This window comes from Leopardus geoffroyi, chromosome B2 (genome assembly GCF_018350155.1).
Source record: "Leopardus geoffroyi isolate Oge1 chromosome B2, O.geoffroyi_Oge1_pat1.0, whole genome shotgun sequence".
In the NCBI taxonomy this organism is placed as follows: domain Eukaryota; kingdom Metazoa; phylum Chordata; class Mammalia; order Carnivora; family Felidae; genus Leopardus; species Leopardus geoffroyi.
The window spans coordinates 111,098,848-111,119,971 of record NC_059332.1 but is presented as its reverse complement, the minus strand read 5'-3'; the positions used below and the strand labels follow the sequence as shown (position 1 = coordinate 111,119,971).

The 21,124-nt window shown below is 34.2% G+C and overlaps 1 protein-coding gene and 1 long non-coding RNA gene across 3 annotated transcripts in view; one reads left to right on the top strand and one right to left on the bottom strand.

Moving 5' to 3' along the window:
- The window catches only part of LOC123608967, a 68,125-nt gene extending 49,429 nt beyond the window's left edge, over positions 1-18,696 (bottom strand). Inside the window, exon 1 of one of the 2 annotated variants that reach the window (XR_006717545.1) lies at positions 18,598-18,696. This is a non-coding gene — a long non-coding RNA (uncharacterized LOC123608967). Of the gene's footprint in view, positions 1-2,084; positions 2,139-18,597 lie in introns of those variants that run through there. The other variant, XR_006717546.1, reaches the window with a different exon arrangement.
- The window catches only part of TRDN (triadin), a 389,767-nt gene that overhangs the window by 333,391 nt on the left and 35,252 nt on the right, over positions 1-21,124 (top strand). Inside the window, exons 25-32 of the mRNA XM_045499455.1 lie at positions 6,390-6,416; positions 6,909-6,938; positions 11,941-11,970; positions 13,577-13,624; positions 15,455-15,502; positions 16,874-16,891; positions 18,903-18,947; positions 20,967-20,987. Of these exons, the coding sequence (XP_045355411.1) occupies positions 6,390-6,416; positions 6,909-6,938; positions 11,941-11,970; positions 13,577-13,624; positions 15,455-15,502; positions 16,874-16,891; positions 18,903-18,947; positions 20,967-20,987 (267 nt within the window). The remainder of the gene's footprint in view (positions 1-6,389; positions 6,417-6,908; positions 6,939-11,940; positions 11,971-13,576; positions 13,625-15,454; positions 15,503-16,873; positions 16,892-18,902; positions 18,948-20,966; positions 20,988-21,124) is intronic.

The following is a 21,124-nucleotide window of genomic DNA, read 5'->3' as shown; positions in this document are numbered from 1 at the left end:
AGATTGACAAGGATATCTCAGAGGAAAAATGTATAGAAACATAACACACATATAGCCTGGATGGTTTGTGAAGCCAGGTGTGTTTATTTTGGAAAACAAGAAAGTATTTGAGATGATTTACAAGATTTATCCAGTTTTAAAGTTCGCTCATTATAGGGTGTAAAACTTATAAGGTCCTTCTGCTCTTATATCCAAACTCTTATCTTGTATTGAAATTTAGTGGTCTTATTTAATGATACTCTCTATTACATCATCTAAGTAAAAAATTTCCAAGATTTTCACAGGTATTATGTGTCTAAAATAGTGTTACATCTAACCATTTTACAAAATTCAAATGTTATGATATTCATCTGAATTGTCCTGACTAAATTAAAGTATAATAAATCCATATTGAGGGAACTAATTTGCTCATTAGATCCAGTAATAAGGCAATTTCTGTGGCATTCATCAAATTATGATTTTTTGAGTAAATTCATGAAAGTTCAGTTTCCTACTTCTGCTTGTGATTTTTACTTTTCTTACTTTTAAATTTAAAGTCTAGGGGCACCTGGGTGGCTGAGTTTGTTAAGTGTATGAGTCTTGATTTTGGCTGAGGTCATGATCTCAGGATACGATTCATGAGATCAAGCCCTGCCTCGGGCTCCACACTGACAGTGTGGAGGCTGCTTGGGATTCATTCCCTCCCTTTCTCTGCTCCTCCCTCACTTGTGAGTGTGTGTGTGTGTTCACGTGTGCACGTGTGCTCTCTCTCTCTCTCTCTCAAAATAAATAAACTTAAAAAAATAAAATAAAATTTAAAGTTTAAGTGACCCCATAGTAAGTAGGCTTTAGGACACTCTTGACTGGTTTGGGAGTGTATCTATCATATTGTAGAGGTGGTTGGAGAGTTTAAGATAAATACAGTGCATGGATAAAGCTACTTCATTAATGAATTAAGATAGTAATTAGACATATATATTTAAGATATGTTAAAGCTATTTGTGGACATGTGAATCAGAAAGATCATTAAATGAGGGGTGCCTGGGTGACTCAATTGGTTATGCACCTGACTTCAGCTCAGGTCATGATCTCACGGTTGGTAAGTTCGAGCCCCATGTCAGGCTCTGTGCTGACAACTCAGAGCGAGTCTGCTTCAGATTCTGTGTCTCCCTCTCTCTCTCTCTCTGCTCCTCTCCTACTCATGTGTTGTCTCTGTCTCTCAAAAATAAACATTAAAAATTTTTTAAAAAGAAAGATCATTAAATGAAATTATTCCATTATTGATCAATGTTAAACAATTAATAAATTTTGAGAGAATTTGTTATGAAGCAGATTACTTAAAAGCCTTTATTGACATACCTCACTCATATAAACAATTCCTGGGCCAGAATTGTTATTACACTAACCTATATAGATCTATGTTCAATGCAGACCTTTGGCTATTGATACATACATAAAACCTGAAATTTAATATTTCTTTGAGAGTCAAAAATCTGTACAAGTAATTTATTGGTATATTAGGTAATAATTTTACTGCATCAGAAATAATTTATTAACATATAAAATAATAATTAGATATATCAGAAAATACAATAACCAGTCACATAACACAGGGATGTGTATTAGTCTCTTTCCTTTGTTTTTGTTATTTGTGTTTTTCTTCGTTTGGTTATTTGTGGGTTTTTTCCCTGTATCTTAAAGAATTGATACCAGTTGAGCAAGGCATGTTTGTTCCTCATTGTAGAAAACATAGAAAACATATGTGACTACTGAAGATGACACAGTTCTAGGGTCATGAACTAGAGTTGGATATCAGGAGCAATTGAGACTGCTACCTAGTTGTTGTAGGAATGACTTAAGATTTATTATTCAAATCCCATTCAATATTTAACAGGCTTACAGTAAATAGCTTTTACTGCGATTGCCTCAATCATTTAAAAGTAACAAGTTAATCTTGAAGAGAATGTCAAATGAGGTGTGACTTAAAGTTAGCAATTCTATTCATTAGGACTTTATGGACTGAACATTTGGTTATGTTCATTTACTTTTTTTTCAAGTTCAAGGTATCATTGCTAGGGATAACTTTGTTCCTTTAGCTAACTTACCCATTTGGGGTAGAATAATGGTCCTTCCTTAGATCAGCCTCTAACCTGACAGCAAATATATATATATATACATATACATATACATATATATATATATATATATATAGAGAGAGAGAGAGAGAGAGAGAGAGAGAATACTATTGGAATATGAAAGGTACACCCAACCCAACTCAGTCTGAGGGATTAAGGGAAAGCTATCTAGAGCAGCTTATTTTTTTTTGGATAATATCTGAATAATAGATGAGATTTAGCCAAACTAAAAAGGAGGAAGGATGTTCTAGATAGAGAGATCAACATATAAGAAAGCGCAGAGACAAAAGACACCTTAACTTGGTGTTTAGAAATACATTCCTTCAGTATGCCTTGAATAGAGAGTGCAAAATGGTGAAGAGAGAGAAAAGGGTAATGAGATATGTAGCAATTAGATTCATCACTAATCCCACTGACAAGGCAGAGGCAGTTGGAGTTCACAAAGATGGTACATATATAGGCTGAGATGTGATATGTCAAATGACCACACATACATTCTAGAAAATCGAGTGAGGGGAGAAAGCCTGTTTTCATAACCAGTTTGGACGCTCTTGGTAATTATGAAGAGAAGCAGTAGTGGACCAGACTAAAGTACTGACATAGTGTACTTGTTGCCTAGTGCTGTGGTAACAAGCACCACAAACTGGGTGGCTTGAAATAACAAAAAATTATTCTAGAGAGAGAAGCCCAAAATCAAGCACAGGCAGAGCCATGCGCTCTTTGAAGGTTTGGAGGAGAATCTGTTCCATACCTTTCCCTTAGCTTCTGGAATGGCCAGCAAAACTTGGTGTTCCTTGGCTTGCAAAAACATCATTCAAATCTTTGCCTCTGTCACCACAGAGGTATTCTCCTTGTGTGTTTTCACATTATCTTCTCTCTCTATGTAAGTCAATTTCTGTATCTCTACACCTCTTGTAAGGACACCAGTCAGATTAGGATCCACCCTACCTAATGACCTTATCTTAATTATACCCGCAAAAACCCTATTTCCAAATAATGTCACATTCACAAGATACTGAGCCTTAGGACTTCAACTTAACTTTTTAAAAATTTTTTTAAAATATTTTTTGTTTTTGAGAGAGACAGCACAAGTGGGGGAAGGGGAGAGAGAGAAGGGGAGACACAGCCTGCCAAAGCAGGCTCCAGGCTCTGAGCTGTCAGCACAGAGCCTGATGTGGGACTTGAACTCAGAAATGGCAAGATCATGACCTAGGCTGAAGTAGGACACTCAACTGACTGAGCCACCCAGGTGCCCAATTGAGGGAACACAATGAAATCCATAAGGCATGATGGAAAGAGAACAGCAGAATAATTAGATGTTATGAGCTACAATTGAAATTGACTTGGAAATAAATATATATGGGAGAGGACATGTAAAAACCAACTCTAAAATCCAGATTTCATAATTAAATGCTTTGTGGAAATAAATAGTTGCTCAGTGTTTATCACAACCTGATTGTAGGAATGAGTAGAACTTTTAAGTAAAGATTTCTTAATTTGGCATGGCTCCAAGTGCATAATTGAACAACTTTATATTTGCATACAATTTGTGTGTGCTTGCATTTTTGTGTTTTTAATTGTATTCATGCATGTTTCCTAGAATTATGTCAATAGGTTTATTAGATTCTCAAAAAGGAACATGACCGTTCAATACTCCAAATGTCACTATGTATAGTCTTGGTAACTTTGCTTTTATCCTTAAATTTAGGCAGAGTACATAGCTGTATACCTGAGCCACACTGGTTGGGCTTGAGCCAAAGCAACATTTCTCTTATTGAACTCTGCTTAGTTCATGGTTCAGAGGGTGGAATTCTCTGAAAATTATTACATATTTAGGGTAGGTTTGTTTTTTTTTTTAATGTTGTTTACTACATTAGACTATATTAGAGTTTTTTTCCCCCCTGAGAACACATGAAATAAATTTATCTCAGGTAACAATACCAAGAATAGTTATACCAGGAATTCTTTTTAGAAACTATTTGTTGATACTTTAAAACATTGTAAATTTTATCATTGATTACATTTTTTATCTTTGCCCGAGTACTAGAAAGCTGAGAAGTGGATTGTCATGCCAAAAGCAAGAAAATAGGTAGTAACTTGAACACAAATTTTGTGTGCTAACGTAATTCCTGAATTCATATATTTTCTTACCTTCAATTTTCTTGACTCACTTCTCCATTTATTTACCTTCTCCTATTCTCATTGTTTCATTTATTTACCAAATGAACAAATAATAAGGGAGTGCCTACCATGTAACTACATATTAGGTATTGCACCAGTTCCCTGGATCCAATGGTGGATAAACATGATCTCTGTTTTCAAATACCTCAGTCTAGAAGGGAAGTATTTATTCAAGTTAATATTTACAGTAGATTGTGATTAACATGATCAGAGATCTAAAAGATAATATTAGTGCATAAAAGGGGAACACAGTCCAACAACCTCAGATAGGTTTTCTGAAGAAAAGATAGCTGAGCTGAGCCCTGTGTAGAAGTTAGCCAAATAAAAATTGAAGGAAACAAAACTCTGATGGAAAAAAATTAAAAAAATCAAACTCTCTGCATAAATGGTGAGATATTGCATGCTTGGGAAGTAAAAGATTCAATACTGTTAAGATGTCAGTTGCTTCCAACTTGATCTATAAAATAGTGAAATTTCAATCAAAATCTTAGCAAGTTATTTTGTGAATGTTGACAAACTGGCTCTAAAATTTATATGGAATGGAAAAAGACAATAGCCAACACAATACTGAAGTACAATATCAAACTTGGAAGACTGACACTATCCAACTTTAATGCTTACTATAGAGAACTATGGTATTGTTTCCATTGTTTCTTGCCCTGGTCTCAGGTACGTTACTCGTGTGCTTATGCTGGCTCGCACTCATCTGAAGATTTAAGAGGGCCTTCCACAAATCCCTAGAACTTGCTTTATCTCTTTTTCTCTCTCTTTCTTATTCTCTCTGCAGTGCTCTACTTTATGTGATTCTGACCTGTGATCTCTAGTTGTCTTGGTCTTCCCAGACTCCAGCTCCATCTCCTCAATTCAGCTCCATTCTGCATTAAGACCTTATAATTCACTTAAGTCATTAAGCTGAGACAATCATAGGACACACCTCATTTGTTTCCCACCACTTAAATATCAGTCCTTTGTTGTCTATGTTCAATATCTTTAAAGCCAGTGTTTTGTGTATTTTGTCTGTTTTCTGTAATTTTAAGTGGACGAATCAGAAATCAAGTGAACAGGAATTTAAAAAGGAAAAAGTGATCAATATAGTTAATTATATCCATTGGTACTGGCAAGAAGGGGGGGATTGGTGACCAGAGAGACCTGATAAACAAAATGGTGGGAATAAAAGCTAGATTTTAGTGAATTTATGATTAAATGGGAATCAGGAAGTGTAAAAAGCATAACAAAGGTGACATTCCTAGGAAGCTGAGTTGAACAATGATGGAAAGGTAGTGGATGACATTTGTAAGGGAAGGTGTTTTACAGTAGGTGTTATTTACTGTCAAAATCTTTGTTGAGATAAAAAATAAAGAAAATTGAAACTGACTATGGATAAGGCAGAGGTTGACAAACAATGGTCTATAGATTGATTACCAGTCTTTTCTGTAAATAAAGTTTTATTGGAATACAGCCATGCCTATTCATTTCCATATTATTTATGTCTATTTCCGTGTTACAAGAGCAGAACTGTAGAGTTGTGCAGAGATCATATGGCCCAAAGCCAAAAATACAAACTACCTGATCTTTCATAGAAAACTTGTCAATCCTTACACTAGGGATACAATATGCAATAAAAGCCTATAATGTATTTTTAGTCATTTGGAGTTCCAAATTCAGTAGCAGTCATTTTTAATGTATTATACTAGGACAGATAACATTAATAGTATTAATGGAAATGAAAACAATAAGTCTAATTTTTTTTTATTTTCAACAATAAAGGGTTAAATAAAAGTAATTTTTCAAATTAAAATTATGTGCTCTATCTTAATATTAGACTAAAAAGTTAACACTGATAACAAAATTTGTGAGCAAATTATTTTTTAATGGTGCAATGAAATTAAAGTTTCATTACTTAAAAATAATTTTTTCAATTAGTGATTTTGTGTGGATAGTAAATTACATATCCTGTAGAATTTTAAAAAAGAAAAATAGTTGGAGTATGTAGTTTTATTTAGATTTTCAAATATGTAATATTCTATCACATTTGAGGTCAATTCAATAACAATTGAATGACTCATTCTCTAATAATTTTTAAACTTTTTCTAGGCAAAGAAGTCAAGCCTAAGCCTCCACGTATGTCATGTGCATGCCAAAAAATAAATAAATGAAACAAATCTTAAACATATGCTTTTACTCATCCTCTGACTTCATAGTTGAGTATTTTGCTTAAAATCAAAGGCTTAACTACTTTGTGTAGACAGTGTGCTTAATATCCTTGTATTTCTAATATCCTTTGTATTTTTAATATCCTCTGTGTTTCTGAGAATATGCTATGCTAAAATTTTCTCTCATCCTTTGTTCACTGAAGATACAAAGCAATACCTTTTGTTAACTTCTCATAAAAATCTTAGTTCACATTTTCATTCTGTCTTAAAATAATTCATGCTGTGATTGATAATAAGGAACCTTTATTTGTCTGTTTGAATCAATTTGCTGCATTCATAAAAAGAAGAAAACTAATATGGCAGATTAAAAAACAATGAACAATATGTAAAAGAAATATGTCTAAGTACAAGAAATAAATATCTTTGTATAATCATCATTATTAATCTTCTATATTTTTAGAGCCACAAGTAAAAAAAGAAGAGAAACCAGGTATGTATATTTTATATATAGACTCATACTTGCATTACATATTTATAAAGAATATCATATTACTCCTTTGCTAATGTGTCCTAGTGCAAATATTATACAAAAATGTTATCTTTCATTAACTCTTTAAAATAAGACAAACATAAAGCATATTTATCTATTCTACCTCTTCCTAGAAAACAATGTACTTACAATGGAGAAAGTGCTGAGAAATTGATATGGTTTAATTAATTAATTAATTAATTTAATTAATAAATAATTTTATTTATTTATTATATATAAATAATTATATAAATTTTATAATTTATATATTTATTTATATATATTTATATATATTTATAAATTATATAAATAATAAATAAATAAATTAATTAATTAAATTTATTCTCAAGTTAGCTAACATACAATATAGTCTTGGCTTCAGGAGTAGATTCTCATGATTCATACAACACCCAGTGCTCATCCCAACAAGTACCCTCCTCAATGCCCATCGCCCATTTTCCTCACCCTCCCAACCCCTTACCCTCATCAAACTTCAGTTTGTTCTGTATTTAAGAGTCCCTTATGGTTTGCCTCCCTCTCTGTTTTTATCTTATTTTTGCTTTCTTTCCCCTATGGTCATCTGTTAAGTTTCTCAAATTCCACATATGAGTGAAATCATATGATATCTGTCTTTCTCTGACTGACTTGTTTTGCTTACCATAGTACCCTCCAGTTCCATCCACATTGTTGTAAATGGAAAGATTTGTATCTATATATATACAGAGAGAGAGAGAGAGAGAGACAGAGAGATAGAGAGAGCTCATCTTCTTTATCCATTTATCAGTTGATGGACATTTGGGTTCTTTCCATAATTTGGCTGTTGTTGATAGTGCTGCTATAAACATTGGGGTTTGAATCATCACTCATGTATCCTTTGGGTAAATTCTTATTAGTGCAATTTCTGGGTCATAGGGTAATCCTATTTTTAATTTTTTGAGGAACCTCCACACTGTAGAGTGGCTGCACTAGTTTGCATTCCCACCAACGGAAGAAACAATTGACTAATTGAGCCAATTACAAAACCCCTATTTTTGCTCTTTATTCTAGGACACAGACATCCTGCAGGAAAAACAGCTCCCCTCACTCTTCTAAGTCCGATGAACATTTCTGAGGGCTACAGTAAGCAGCAGACTTTTTATAAAGAATACACAACAATCTGATTCTCAAAACAATTAAAACTTTTGTTCATGTTTGCCAACTATTAGTGTTATAAGGCTGCTGTAATAAAATACCACAAACTAAGTATCTTAGTACAGCAGAAATTTATTTTCTCACAGTTCTGGAAGGTAGAGGTCTGAAATCAAGGTGTAATCAGGGCCATGCTTCTCTTGAACCCAGAAGGACCTTTTCTTGCTTCTCTTGGCTTCTGGTGTTTGTGAGCAATGCTTGGTGTTCCTTGGCTTGAAGTTGCATTATTCTAATCTGAGCCTGTGTCATCCCATGGGCATCTTCTTCCTTTGTGTCTTTATCTCTGCCTTTTCTCCTCTTCTTGTAAGGACACTAGACATATTAGATTAAGGAGCCACCATACTCCCATAGAACTACATCTTCACTAATTACACCTGTAAAGACCCTATTTCCAAGTAAGGCCACCTTATGAGGTACTGGGGGTGGGGACTTCAGCCTATCTTTTGGGGGGAGCACAATTCAACCCATAAAAGCCAATCTTCTTACCCCCCCAAAATGCATGTCTTTCAGATGTAGCAAAATACATTCACCTCATTCCAACATCTGTAAAAGTCACAACCATTTTAGCAACAACTAAGTCCAAAATTCATCAATTCAAAGTCCCAAATCTCATTATCTTAAGCATTTATGGGTGAAACCCAGGGTATGATTCTTCTCACAGAAAATTTCTCTCCATCTGTGAAAACAGAAGACAAATTATCTGCCTCCAAAATAAAATAGTGGAACAGGCTAAGATAGAAATTCCCATTTCAAAAGGGAAAAAACTAAAAGGAAAAGAAGGGGTTATGCGTCCCAAATAAATCCAAATCATAGCAGGAAAAATTCCATTAGATGTCAGGATCTGATATCTTCTTTGACTGAGTACTGTGTCCTCTAGGCCTGCTTGGGTGCTAGCTCTGCTGTTCTATAGAGCCCCCCCAGCTGGCAGCCCTGCCCTCTCTACCCAAGGAGTTCCCATCAGCCCAGGTCTTTGAATCCATGGCTCTTCTCTTGGAGTTGTTTTTCTCTGTGTGTCCATTCCTGTCCAGGCCAGCATTGTTTTTACTTGTATAGAATTCTCACAAACATGACCAGTTCTGCATTCAAGTCATGAGGGTCCATGTCACTGGACAAAGAGTGTCCTCTGCAGATCTTTCCTCATAACTACACCTCTGTTCCTACCTTCTGCTTAGGTGGGTAGATTGGACCTACAGGTTTGTCTGGCCACTCTCTTTGCTCTGTATCCAGGGCACACTATCTCGATAGGTTGAGAATTTTCCAAATCATCAAGTGCTGGTTCTTTCTGATTAACAATTCACTCCTCAATTTATCTTCTCTCTCACATTTTATTATGTGCAGCAAGGAGAAATAGGGCTGCACCTTCCACACTTTAATTGGAAATTTCTTCAGCTAAACCATGTTCTTCACTTATAAATTCTACCTCTGTTACTTAAACCCTAGTTTGGCTGCTCACTGCTTGAAAGCCAATACAGATGTTCTTTGGAAAGGAAAGGTTGCTTCATTCAACCTTGAACTGATGTCCAAAGACCATCTCCCAGGTTCCCATTTAAGGAGTGGGGATTTTTAAAGGGGAGATTCAGGGTAGGAGATTACATACATATTAGTGAAAGGGGTGGGGAACTTATGATTATTCATGAGGAACGCTGGAGCATGTGAACCAGGCAAACATATATGTAACATCCATCTTATGTTCACTCTGGAGTGGGGACTTAACACCAGAACAAGACAAAATTCAGCCCCTGACGTCAGGAGGTTACCTTAGGACAAGAAGAAGGGGCTATGGACATGCTCTGAGAGCTGCTTTAACCTGGATGGGGTCTTAGGCTTGTTTTCTCAGGTAAGGAATTCAGAGCCTTGTTTGTTCATAGGTGAGAATCATGTAAGTTGACCTTGAGTCCAGACCTCTGTGGAGACAGCTAGTGTATTTGTTAGTGGAGTCTGAAAAGACACAATAGCTAACTAGAAGGAAACCGTTCTCTGAAAAACAAACTTTAAACCTTCTCCTAGTTTCAACTTCATTAACCCCAGGGGGCACAGTTTCACTTACTCTATCTGAGGAACACAATTCAGCCAAGCTGTCTGCCATTTTATATCAAAGATCATCCCTGAAGTATATCCAATAGCATATTCCTCATTTCTTTCTGGGACCTTACCAGGAGCACATTTAACATTCCTATTTCTAGGAATATTTTGTTGATATATGTATTTGATGATGATATACGTATTTTCTAAATTATCAGAAGCTTTCTTCATAGCTCTTACCAATTCTAAGTCCTCAGCAGAATAGACTCTAATGTTGGTATTTCTGCCAATATCCTTTTCAAGGCAATCTAGGCTTTTTTTTTTAATCAAGTGTCTCAAAAATCTTCCAGCCTCTTCTCATCAGCCAATTCCAAAACCACTTTCATATTTATATGTATTTGTTACAGCAGCACCTGATCTCCTGGTACCAAAATCTATTAGTTTCCCTGGGTAACTGGAATAAAGTATCACAAGCTGGATAGCTTAAAACAACAAAAATTTACTCTCTCACAGATCTAGAGGCTTGAAGTCCAAAGTCGAGATGTCAGCAGAGCCATGCTCCCTTTGAAACATGTAGAGGAGAATCTTTCCTTGTTTCTTCTAGCTTTTGATGTTGTGAGCAGTCCTGGTTCCTTGGCTTGTAGATCCATCACTCTAAGCTCTGCCTCCACCATTACATAGCCTTCTTCTCCCTGTGTCTCCTTTGGTGTCTCTTATCCTCTCCTTATAAGGACACCTGTCAGATTGGATTAAGGACCCACCTTATTCCAGTATGACCTCATCTTAACTTAACCAATCATATCTGCAACAATTCTATTTCCAAATAAGGTCACATTCTGATATTTGGCAGATTAGGACTTCAACATATCTTTTTGTGGGGTACAATTCAAACCATAACTCTGTTTGTCTAAATTTCTAAATCACATAAGAACTTAATTAGATATATTTCAAAGATACTCTCCCTATTCCGCCATCAAATCATTTACCTTATACTGACATTGAAACTATACTCCACAATAATCATCTTGAGAAAACAGATTTTTCGAATTGAAATCAATCAGCAGTAGCAGCAACTTAATGACAGATAAGTACATGGCATGATATTAACTACTGTGTGTTTAATAGTCCAGCTCTGGGGTGCCTAGGTTACTCAGTTTGCTAAGCATCTGACCTTTTTTTTTTTTTTTTAATGTTTATTTGTGTTTGAGAGACAGACAGAGAGAGAACACGAGTGGAGGGAGGAGCAGAGAGAGAAGGAGACAGAATCCAAAGCAGGCTCCAGGCTTTGAGCTGTCAGCACAGAGCCCAACGTGGGGCTCAAACCCACGAGCGGTGAGATCATGACCTGACCAAAGTTGGACGCTAAACCGACTGAGCCACCCAGGCGCCCCAAGCATCTGACTCTTGATTTCAGCTCAGGTCATGACCCCCTGGTCGGTGGGGTCAAGCCCTGTGTCAGGCTCTGCACTGACAGTGTGAAGTCTGCTTGGGATTCTCTCTCTCTCGCTCTCTTTCTGCCCCTCTCCTGTTCATACACACTCTCTGTCTCTCTCTCTCTCTTTCTCTCAAAATTAATAAATAAACTTAAAACAATAGTCCAGCACTAACAAACCAGCAGGAAACTGAAATCATTTTTAGTAAAATTCTGCCTTTTTAATAATGGTAAACAGAATAAAATAATTTCTAAAAATGAATTTGTGCTCTAGTTTATTTTTTCAGATTTTAAAATTTCTGCCTTTTTGTTTCCCGTTAGAGTCACAAGTAAAAAAGGAAACAAAACCAGGTAAAAAATATTTTTATTCTTAAATAGATACAAAGCTGATATTGCCTTCATTTTAGAACTAAAAGAGGCTTACCACCCACCAATGGAGATTTACAGGGTGTCCCGGAGCCTCATTGTTTTTCTTACTCTGTTGCGCAGTATGGTTTTATATCACTGGATTAGCTGAGAAGGGGGATATTCTGTAGGCAAAAACACCTAGAATATGGATTTAAATGGACCACAGCAGATACTCTAGGTTTCAGGAGACATGTCTGGGAGTCCTTCAACCCTAGTATTATCATATTTAATTTGTAGGTTTATTTCCAATGACATAGCAATGACAAAATCACAGACTACTGGGATTTGAAGAGAAAAATGACAAGAATTTATTAAACACCTGTTAGGAGCTAAGGAACAGCTTAGGACTTTTATTTTCATTATAATACTGTGAGACACATGGAACATGACAATTATTATTCATATTTAATGTGTGTGGAAACAGTTCAATAGACTCCATTCAGAAATAATTTATTTTTCCAAGGTTTTCCAGCTAATAAATGTTGGAGCTAGGATTCTGCCCATGTCACATTAACTCAAAACTCTGGGTACTTCCACTAAGAAATTGTCCCAGACTAATGATTATTTTATGAAGAGGTAACATTGACCTAAAACCAGAGTGACCTTTCCAAGTTTACATTGCTATTTAGTGTTTAAGTCCTAGCTCTGGTACCAACTAACCACTGACCTGAGGCAAGTTAAAAAAAAAAAACCCTCAGGCTCCATGGAAGCTATTTCTTCACTATAAAAAATTGCATACCAAGCTTCCTCAATGTCAACAAATTCAAGAATCCAAGTTTAAATGTACATACAACACTATATGACCCTTTTAATTCTCACCAAAACTTACCTAGCAACTGATCAGAAGCTTGATCCTAATTGTTCTTATAAATAATATACTGTTAATGTATCAAGGCTTATGAATGCCTAAGTACGGTCTTATGATTTATTTTTCTGACGGTATTTTTTTTGCTGCAATTCAATGTTAGCAGATGGAAACATTTTGCATTTTCCTTTGTTTTTAAACCGGAAACCATTGGAAACTTCTAGTTAGGCCCAATGCCATTTCAAACTTTTATTTATTATTGGAAAATAACACAATTTTGCAGGTAATTTAATTGATTCTGTTTTTTATATATAAATGTTTCCTTTAGAACTTCATCTGAAAAAAACTCAAATACATAGGACATGTATTAATTTTATCTATAATGCTTACATAGAATTTTGACAAGAACATTTTAAATATTTCCAGTAATATGTGTTTGCTATCTATGCTTTAGTATTTATGCTTTGTTACAACTTATCCTTTGTAAAATATAAGTACTTAAATGTAAGTAAGAGTTCTTGTTTTATTGTTTTCATGCAACCAAAACCATTAAATTTTTCACTTAAACTGAAATGACATGAAAACTTAGAAACAGTTTTTTTTCTGTGTGGACATATTTCCGACATGTGTCTATTATTTTCTGCTAAACAAATCACTGGCCTATGGAACAGAGAAAAAAATCGCCGTATGTTAATTTATAAAGCTTCTAAACATCTGAAAAGATTTTATTTTTATTATTTTCAGAACAAGACAGAGCAAAACCGGAAAAGACTGTTTCTCATGGTAAACCAGGTATTTTGCAGGTGGTGTCTATAGTATAAAATTGTCTCTCCATGTTCTGGTTTCAGCAGAATGAAGAGTCTCATGTCAAATCTAAAGTTTTTAGGGACGATTCAAGTCTTAAGTCACCCAACTTCTAGAACATCTCCAATTTTAGTCATCTCCACCACATTTTTTGAACTGAGGACTTGACCTGTAACAGTAACTACACAGTCTATCCCTTCTCATCAGATACTTAGCTGAGTAAGATCATCACCTCCAGCACTGAGGTGATGGGCTCCATGGTTTACTTCTGTTCTGCATGGGACAAGATGTCCTTGGGAAACTTACAATTCAGAACGGCTCGTTCAAACATGACATCTTACATTTCAAACCCCCCAAGAAAAGGAAATCAACATTTCTCCCTGTTTCCTCTCCTCCTTCCTTCCTCCATCTTTGCCTCACTTTCTTTTTTTTTCAACGCTGGTCTTACATTTTGGAGAAAGTAGAGGTAAGCCAGTGTGTTCTGCTCAGAAAGAGAGATACAGAATTTGCCAAAACAAATGTATTAATTGTTTTTTATTCAAGACTAAAAACTTTTAAGTTTTCATTTACGCTAATTAAATATGACTTTAATTTTGGGGCAGTCCCAAGCCTCAGTTATTGTGCTTCATTCCAGGCTGAATTGTTTACCCAAAGTTGTAAATGGGGTTAGGCCAGAATCTTTAATAAGGTAAAAGCATACTTTCTGTAAGCATATCTTAGGAAACATTTTCCTTATACTTCTAAAATTTTTACTTCAGGAAAACTGTTTACAATGGATTTGAGTCCATTTGCTTTCATTTGCTCATGCTTTATAATACATGACACACCAACAAAAGAAGCTATAGGAGTAGAAAAAGCAGAGCTGTAGTGTGAGGAACCAAGAATAACCATCTATATTGACATAATCAGAACCTTAGAACCTCCTCATTTAATGAATAATAAAATCTTGCTATTTTCTTGACTGTCCCAAATGTCAGTCATTTTGAGCTGAAATACAGAGAGTGAGAGAGTTTAGTCTCCAAGTATACAGCAAGCACACTGTCCTCCAGCCACACCTTTCTTTTATTTTAGTGATAATATCCGTATTCTAAATTCTGCTTCCCAGGGAAACGTTCTAATTGATTAATTCCCACTGCTGAATTATTGAAAAGTTTCATTTTACATAGGATCATTTTAATAATCTCTCTACACCGATCCAAGTCTCTTTGATTATGTCTATAAAAACATAGAGAACAGAAGACATCCCATAAATGTACCACTTTGCCCTTCCCCAGCTTTGCACGATAAAACACACACACACACACACACACACACACACACACACACAAAACAAAAACAAAAAAACCCTTGGGTCCCTAGGCTAATCCTGGGTTCCCAGGGAGGTATTTTGCACAAGAAAAATTAAAAAAATGCTTCTTCCTGTTCCAGTTCAATTATTTAAAAAGTATATGTGTTTTTTTATTAAAAAAAAAAAACAGAACAAAACAAAACAAAACAACCCCTGCATAGATAAATACAGTGAAATACAGTGAAGGCAAGGAATAGGGTGTATATTGACAGGTTAGGGGATGATTCCAATTAGGAAAACTTTTATGGTAGGATAGCTGCAAAGGATGTCTGCAGCTGGACACTTTTTCTTTGTGATCCATCCAATTTGAATAGAAGATATAGCTTGTTGTGTTTTTGGAAAAACAGCTAACTTTTTCTCAGCATTGGTGTTATTTCAAAGAGAATACAAAATATCAAAGTTGACTTATGTCACTGTTATAATAATGTATTTAAATTTCCTACTTGTGTTAAAATTTTTTCCTATCACAGAAGAAAAAGTTGTCAAGCAGGTAAAAGCTACTACAATAGAAAAACCAGGTAAGATATTTCATATTTTTCTTCTGTGTATCAGCTTTATGTTACATGGGTACACACACACACACACACACACACACACACACACACATTTTCACTGAAGTGTATAGTTTCAGTATAAATTCTAAGATTTTGAATTCTTATAAATTCAGTATAAATTCTAAGATTTTGAATTCTTATAAATCACTAAAATATATACTCAATAAATTAACAGTGGAAAACTAAAGAGATATAATTTAATTTTTAAGTGTGCTTGATCTAAGCTTGCATATAACTCATAAAATAATCCAAGTAATACATTGATTATCATATACTATTAGGTGTTTAATCTTATTTCATTTTAACTTATTTTTAGTTTATTTATTTATTTTGAAAGAGACAGAGACAGCACACAAGTAGGGGAGGGGCAGAGAGAGGGAAAAAGAAAGGATCCCAAGCAGGCTCCACACTGGCAGTACAGAGCCTGACGCCGGGCTCAAATTCATGAAACTGTGAAATCATGACCTGAGTTGAAACCAAGAGTTGGATGCTTAAGTGACTTAACCACCCAGACACGCCAGAGCATATAATATTAAAATAGTTCATCTCTCAGTATTCCCTGTGAGGAGAAAAAAAGGAACATACACACTTATCCCTCTTTCCTAGAGGGATGAATAAAATGGAGTCTTCATCTCACCTGACATCCTAAACCATTGAATCTTTTCCATTGAATTCCAACATCGAAATTCTACCCACCTGGACAACTGACAGTTAATAGAGTCCCATTTCTTACAAAAAAAAATCATTTCAAAGGAAAAAGTCTGTGAAGTAATTTTTTCATTTTAACTGAGAGAATCATGATAATCAGGATTTAAATACAGTTTCTCAGTGGAAAATATAATAGAATTCAGGAAAGAACTAATTATTTATATAATTATATACTATTAACACATGAGGAAAAAAAAGAAACCTTATGAGGCCATTTACACAAGACCTCATATGTCCTTTGTACTCTATTACAGCCATTGTCAAAGCTCATAATTTCAGCTAATGTTCCTCTAATGTGCACCCTAAGGTGTTAATGTGGCCCCATGAGTATTTCATTTAGTTATATGGGTATTTAGAGATTATCAAGAAGCTAGCCCAATGTACTTGTGTGCCAAATATAGAGATTGCTTTAAACTTTGCATACATTCTGTGTGTCATAAATTTTCAGAAAGCAGTGTAATTGATATATTTGCTGACAGTGAAAGGATAGTGCTCAGAGAGAATGGAATAGCTTAATATAAGAAGAGAATCTAAAACTAAGAAGAAATAAACACAGATGCTAAAGAGTTATTTTTTCAAAGGTTTGCACTCATCAATATGCCATTTACTTTTCTCCACTCTTTACAGTCAAGCTCAAACCAACAAGTAAGAGATGAAAAGAATGAAATCTGAAAACTAATGCTTGGCTATTTTAATTTTAACACTTTGCTTGTTTTTTCTTTAATTGTTAATGTTGGTGTTGCCTAAGTCTAAATTACCTGTATAGATGACAAAATAAGGTTTTGCAATAGCTTTGATTTAACATCTTTGCCTTTCCCTAGTAATTAGTAATTAATACTTTGCTATAATTATCCAGAAGAAATCTCTGGAAGTTGTATCACCATTACTAATACTAAAAGAGCGATTCCTTATAGGCTGTAAAATACCACTAAGAAGTTAGGGTAAACAGGCAACCCTTCAAACACACACAGTGAATAACAAAGGAAAATAAAATGATACACAATTATCAGTGTTATGAACCACATATTGATTTTGTTTTGTTTGTTTTAAGTAGCATTAATTATATTGTAGGTAGACTTTGCTTTTTCAAAATCCATGAGATTGTAATCATATTACCATTTGTTTATTAAAATCATGAACTTTTCTTAGGAGTGTGAACTTAAAAGATCATTCATTTTACTGCTCAGGAATGATACAGAGATTACAGTGACAGAGAGTTTAATAGGTGACTATTAGGCTCAGAAGGGCAATAGGCTCCTTGTCACATAGATAGTAAATAAGTCCAAAATTGTCTCCAAGTTTTGATCTTGGTCCTTGAATGTCATGTATATGAAACAACTTCAATGAAAGCATGATTGGCTGTTGCTCAAATATGCTCCGGATCCTATATCAAAAAAAGGATTGACCCCATCCCAAGATGAATTGGGTGAGATCAATTAGGAGACTATATGGGTGGTTTCAGGAGATAATATGCAAATATGTGTAGCCTAATAGAACATATTCACATCCTGGAACCTGTTGCATGTATTTTGAATATGCATTTTTATATGATTATTATTACTGTAATCCATTATACTTTTGTAGTTGCCTTTATTATGACAGTTTAAGAAGTTGAATATCAGGTTTTCAATTTTATTTTATTTTGCATGCTTATTTAATATTAACATTTATGCAAATTAAGTTCATGAAATTGTATTCTTAAATGCTATCAATCTCTAATTTACAAATATCCAGTTTAGTCTTATGACAACATAGGTTCCGCATCTTCTCACATACTTCACTGCTGGTGCATGACGTTGGGGAAACAGTAATACTTTTAGAATCTCCAAATTCAGGAGTGAGTGAAGAAAAAGACAGATAAACATCAGTAACAGCTCAGGAGGACTAACCCAGGGTGATTAGAAAGAACTAACACTTGGCAATGATCCAAATATCCTCAACTCCATTCAATGTATCCTACCCATAATGGTTTCATTTGAAATTCCTCTTTTGATGAAGGAGAGAGATCTATTTTTTTTTATTTCAAATATTTTTCATGTGACTAAGAGAGATACCAATTACACATTTGATTCCATTTGTCATGTCCTCGAATTAACAGATTCATCTGTGAGAGTTCTAACTGGACCTGGAAAGAGAAAGAGGTCCAGGAAAACAAACATACAAAATGTGGTACTTTCTGGCATAGGGTGGGTCTAGGTTCAATTTTCAACAATAAAATAATGTCCAGCACAAATTACTTCTGATCTGGCAAGAAAGGAACTAGAAGGAGTCAGAGAGGTACAAAGGGGAGCTTGTAAAATGCCAAAGAGAAATGTCATCTGCTTTAAAGTATCCCTAAGGAATGACTCTACCTTTAGCAGAGAAAGAAAAATCCTCTTTTTATTCTCCTTTTGTCGTAGTCTAGCCTCTTCTTCCTATACCACGTGGCCTCAAGAGGGCTAGTACCTTTGTATCTTACAGGTTGCCCTGAGAATGAACCTGACTGTGTTTATAATGCGTTTCTATGGCAATATGCTTTCTGAGTTCCAGCGTGCAAATGACTTTGAGGGCATGCTTCCAATATAAACTGAGGACCACTTGTAAACACATAAATAAGAAATGCTTGCTACACAAACAATCCACAGATTGCCAATTAATTTTTTATTTCTTTTTCTAGAAAAAGCTGAACATCAAGAAAAAGAATCTCCATCTATAAAAACAGGTGTTTTTACATTCTGTCTTAATTGCCTCTTTGTATTAAATTTAAAAATTAAAACAAAGCCTACAACTGTTTTTCATTTTGTCCTGGTAATTTTTAGTCTTGTGGTTTTGCAGCAAAATCTAGTTTATCTGATATAGATAAGCTGACAATCATACATTTTGCTGAGTATTATAACCAGTATGTATAGGATTGCCAAACATACTGTTATAATACAGCAGTATATTTGGTTTCACGTCTTTTTTAAAATTCTAGTAATGTAACATATAGTGTAATATTGGTTTCAGGATTAGAATTTGGTGATTCATCACTTACATATAACATCCAATGCTCATCCCAAGAAATGCCCTCCTTAATACCCATCACTCATTTAGTCCACTCCCTGTCCACCTCCCCTCCAGTAGCCCTCAGCTTGTTCTCTATAGTTAAGAGTCTCTTATGGTTATAATACAGCACTATTAACAAAATAGTATTTGATTTCATGATTCACAAGCACCTTTCACTGTTGTCAATATCAATGTCATGTGTCATACTGATTAAGTCAATTCACTGCTGATAGTATTGTAAAATAACTTGCCAAATTGCACAAATTACATTTTACTGAAAACTAATCATGAATTTCAGCTTGATATATTTTCTTAAATATAAAAATATATAATTGCTAGCTTAATATTTAAAAAATACTACTCAAATTTTAAAACTATAATAGTTGGCATGGTTCAAACACGAAGGCATACACTATAGGAGACTAATTGTGAAAATATACCTCCTTCTCCTCTCTTTTTCCCTATTCTACCAGTTCCTATTCCAAAATATCCAATAGGTAATGACTGTTATGTCTTATTGTCTCCTTCTAGCAACATACATACATAGCATATACACATAATATACATATACAAACATGCTTATATAAAATAAATATATATCCCCACTTTTATTTTTTTACACAAATTATGACATACTCTATAAGTTACCATGTCCCAGATTTTTCTATTTAAGAATGTATTTTGAAAATACATTCAAATACAAAATTTGAATTTGAAATGTAAAAATTAATTCAAATTTTGAAATTTTAAATTTGAAATGAATTTTACATTTCAAATTTGAAAATTTGAATGTATTTTGAAAATAATAGTATTCTATTAGATAGTTGTATAGTTAACTAATCTCTGATTGGTATGTTTAGGTTGTCTAACAAGATTTCTATAATGATACAAAATTATATATATATATATCTACCAGTCTAGTTTTGTTACTTTATCTTTGGAGTAAAATTTCTTAAAGTGTTTTAGTGAAATGGTATATACAATGTAATTTTTATAGATAATTCTAATTGTTCTCTGATATAAGTTGTATCAATTTATATTCCCGCAGTTAATGAATTAGAATTAGTTGATCCAATTTTGAGTGATTTGAATTGTTCACAGTCATGACCACATGCTGTAAACTTTTTTATAAATAAATCGATCTTTAGGTGTATGACTGCATAATGTTTTTAGTTAACAGTTTCAGAAGACAAGGAATACTGGAGAAAGAGGTCATGTATTTGGATGGTATAGTTTTGTGGTTTTCATCTATCACTCATTTATTCCCCCTGAGATTTTATAAAATCAGTTTCTTCATTTAAAATGCTGTATTGGGGGACTTAGATAGTTAATATGAATTAAAGTTAACATGTATTCTGCAAAGATGATGGTGTAATATGCATTTTATGCTATTTAGAAATAGTAAGGCATTCAAGTTTTTGTGAGCATTCATATTGCATCAAATCAAACATGAGGTTTTATAGGGATAAAGAGAGACCAAGAGGATTCTATATTTGAAAGCTGTACAATCTCTTCTACAGAGAATTCATTAGGAATATAACTTTAAAATTCCTCAAAAGGCATTTTCTATTGCTTATTTTAATATAAGTTTAGCCTATTCCTATTTTAACTCAGACAGAAATAAGAATATAAATGACTGATATTTTACCTATGGTGGAAATTGACCACTGGTTTTCTTTTCTTCTTTACTTTTTAGACAAACCCAAACCAACTACAAGTAAGTGTAGAATGTTAAAAAATTTGCTATTTAATTATTTTAATTTTATAACCCTTGGAGTTTATATGCAGCAGAGAAAGGATGGTATGTTTATTAAGGCGATAGTCATTATATGATCACCTATGTAAATCTGGTGA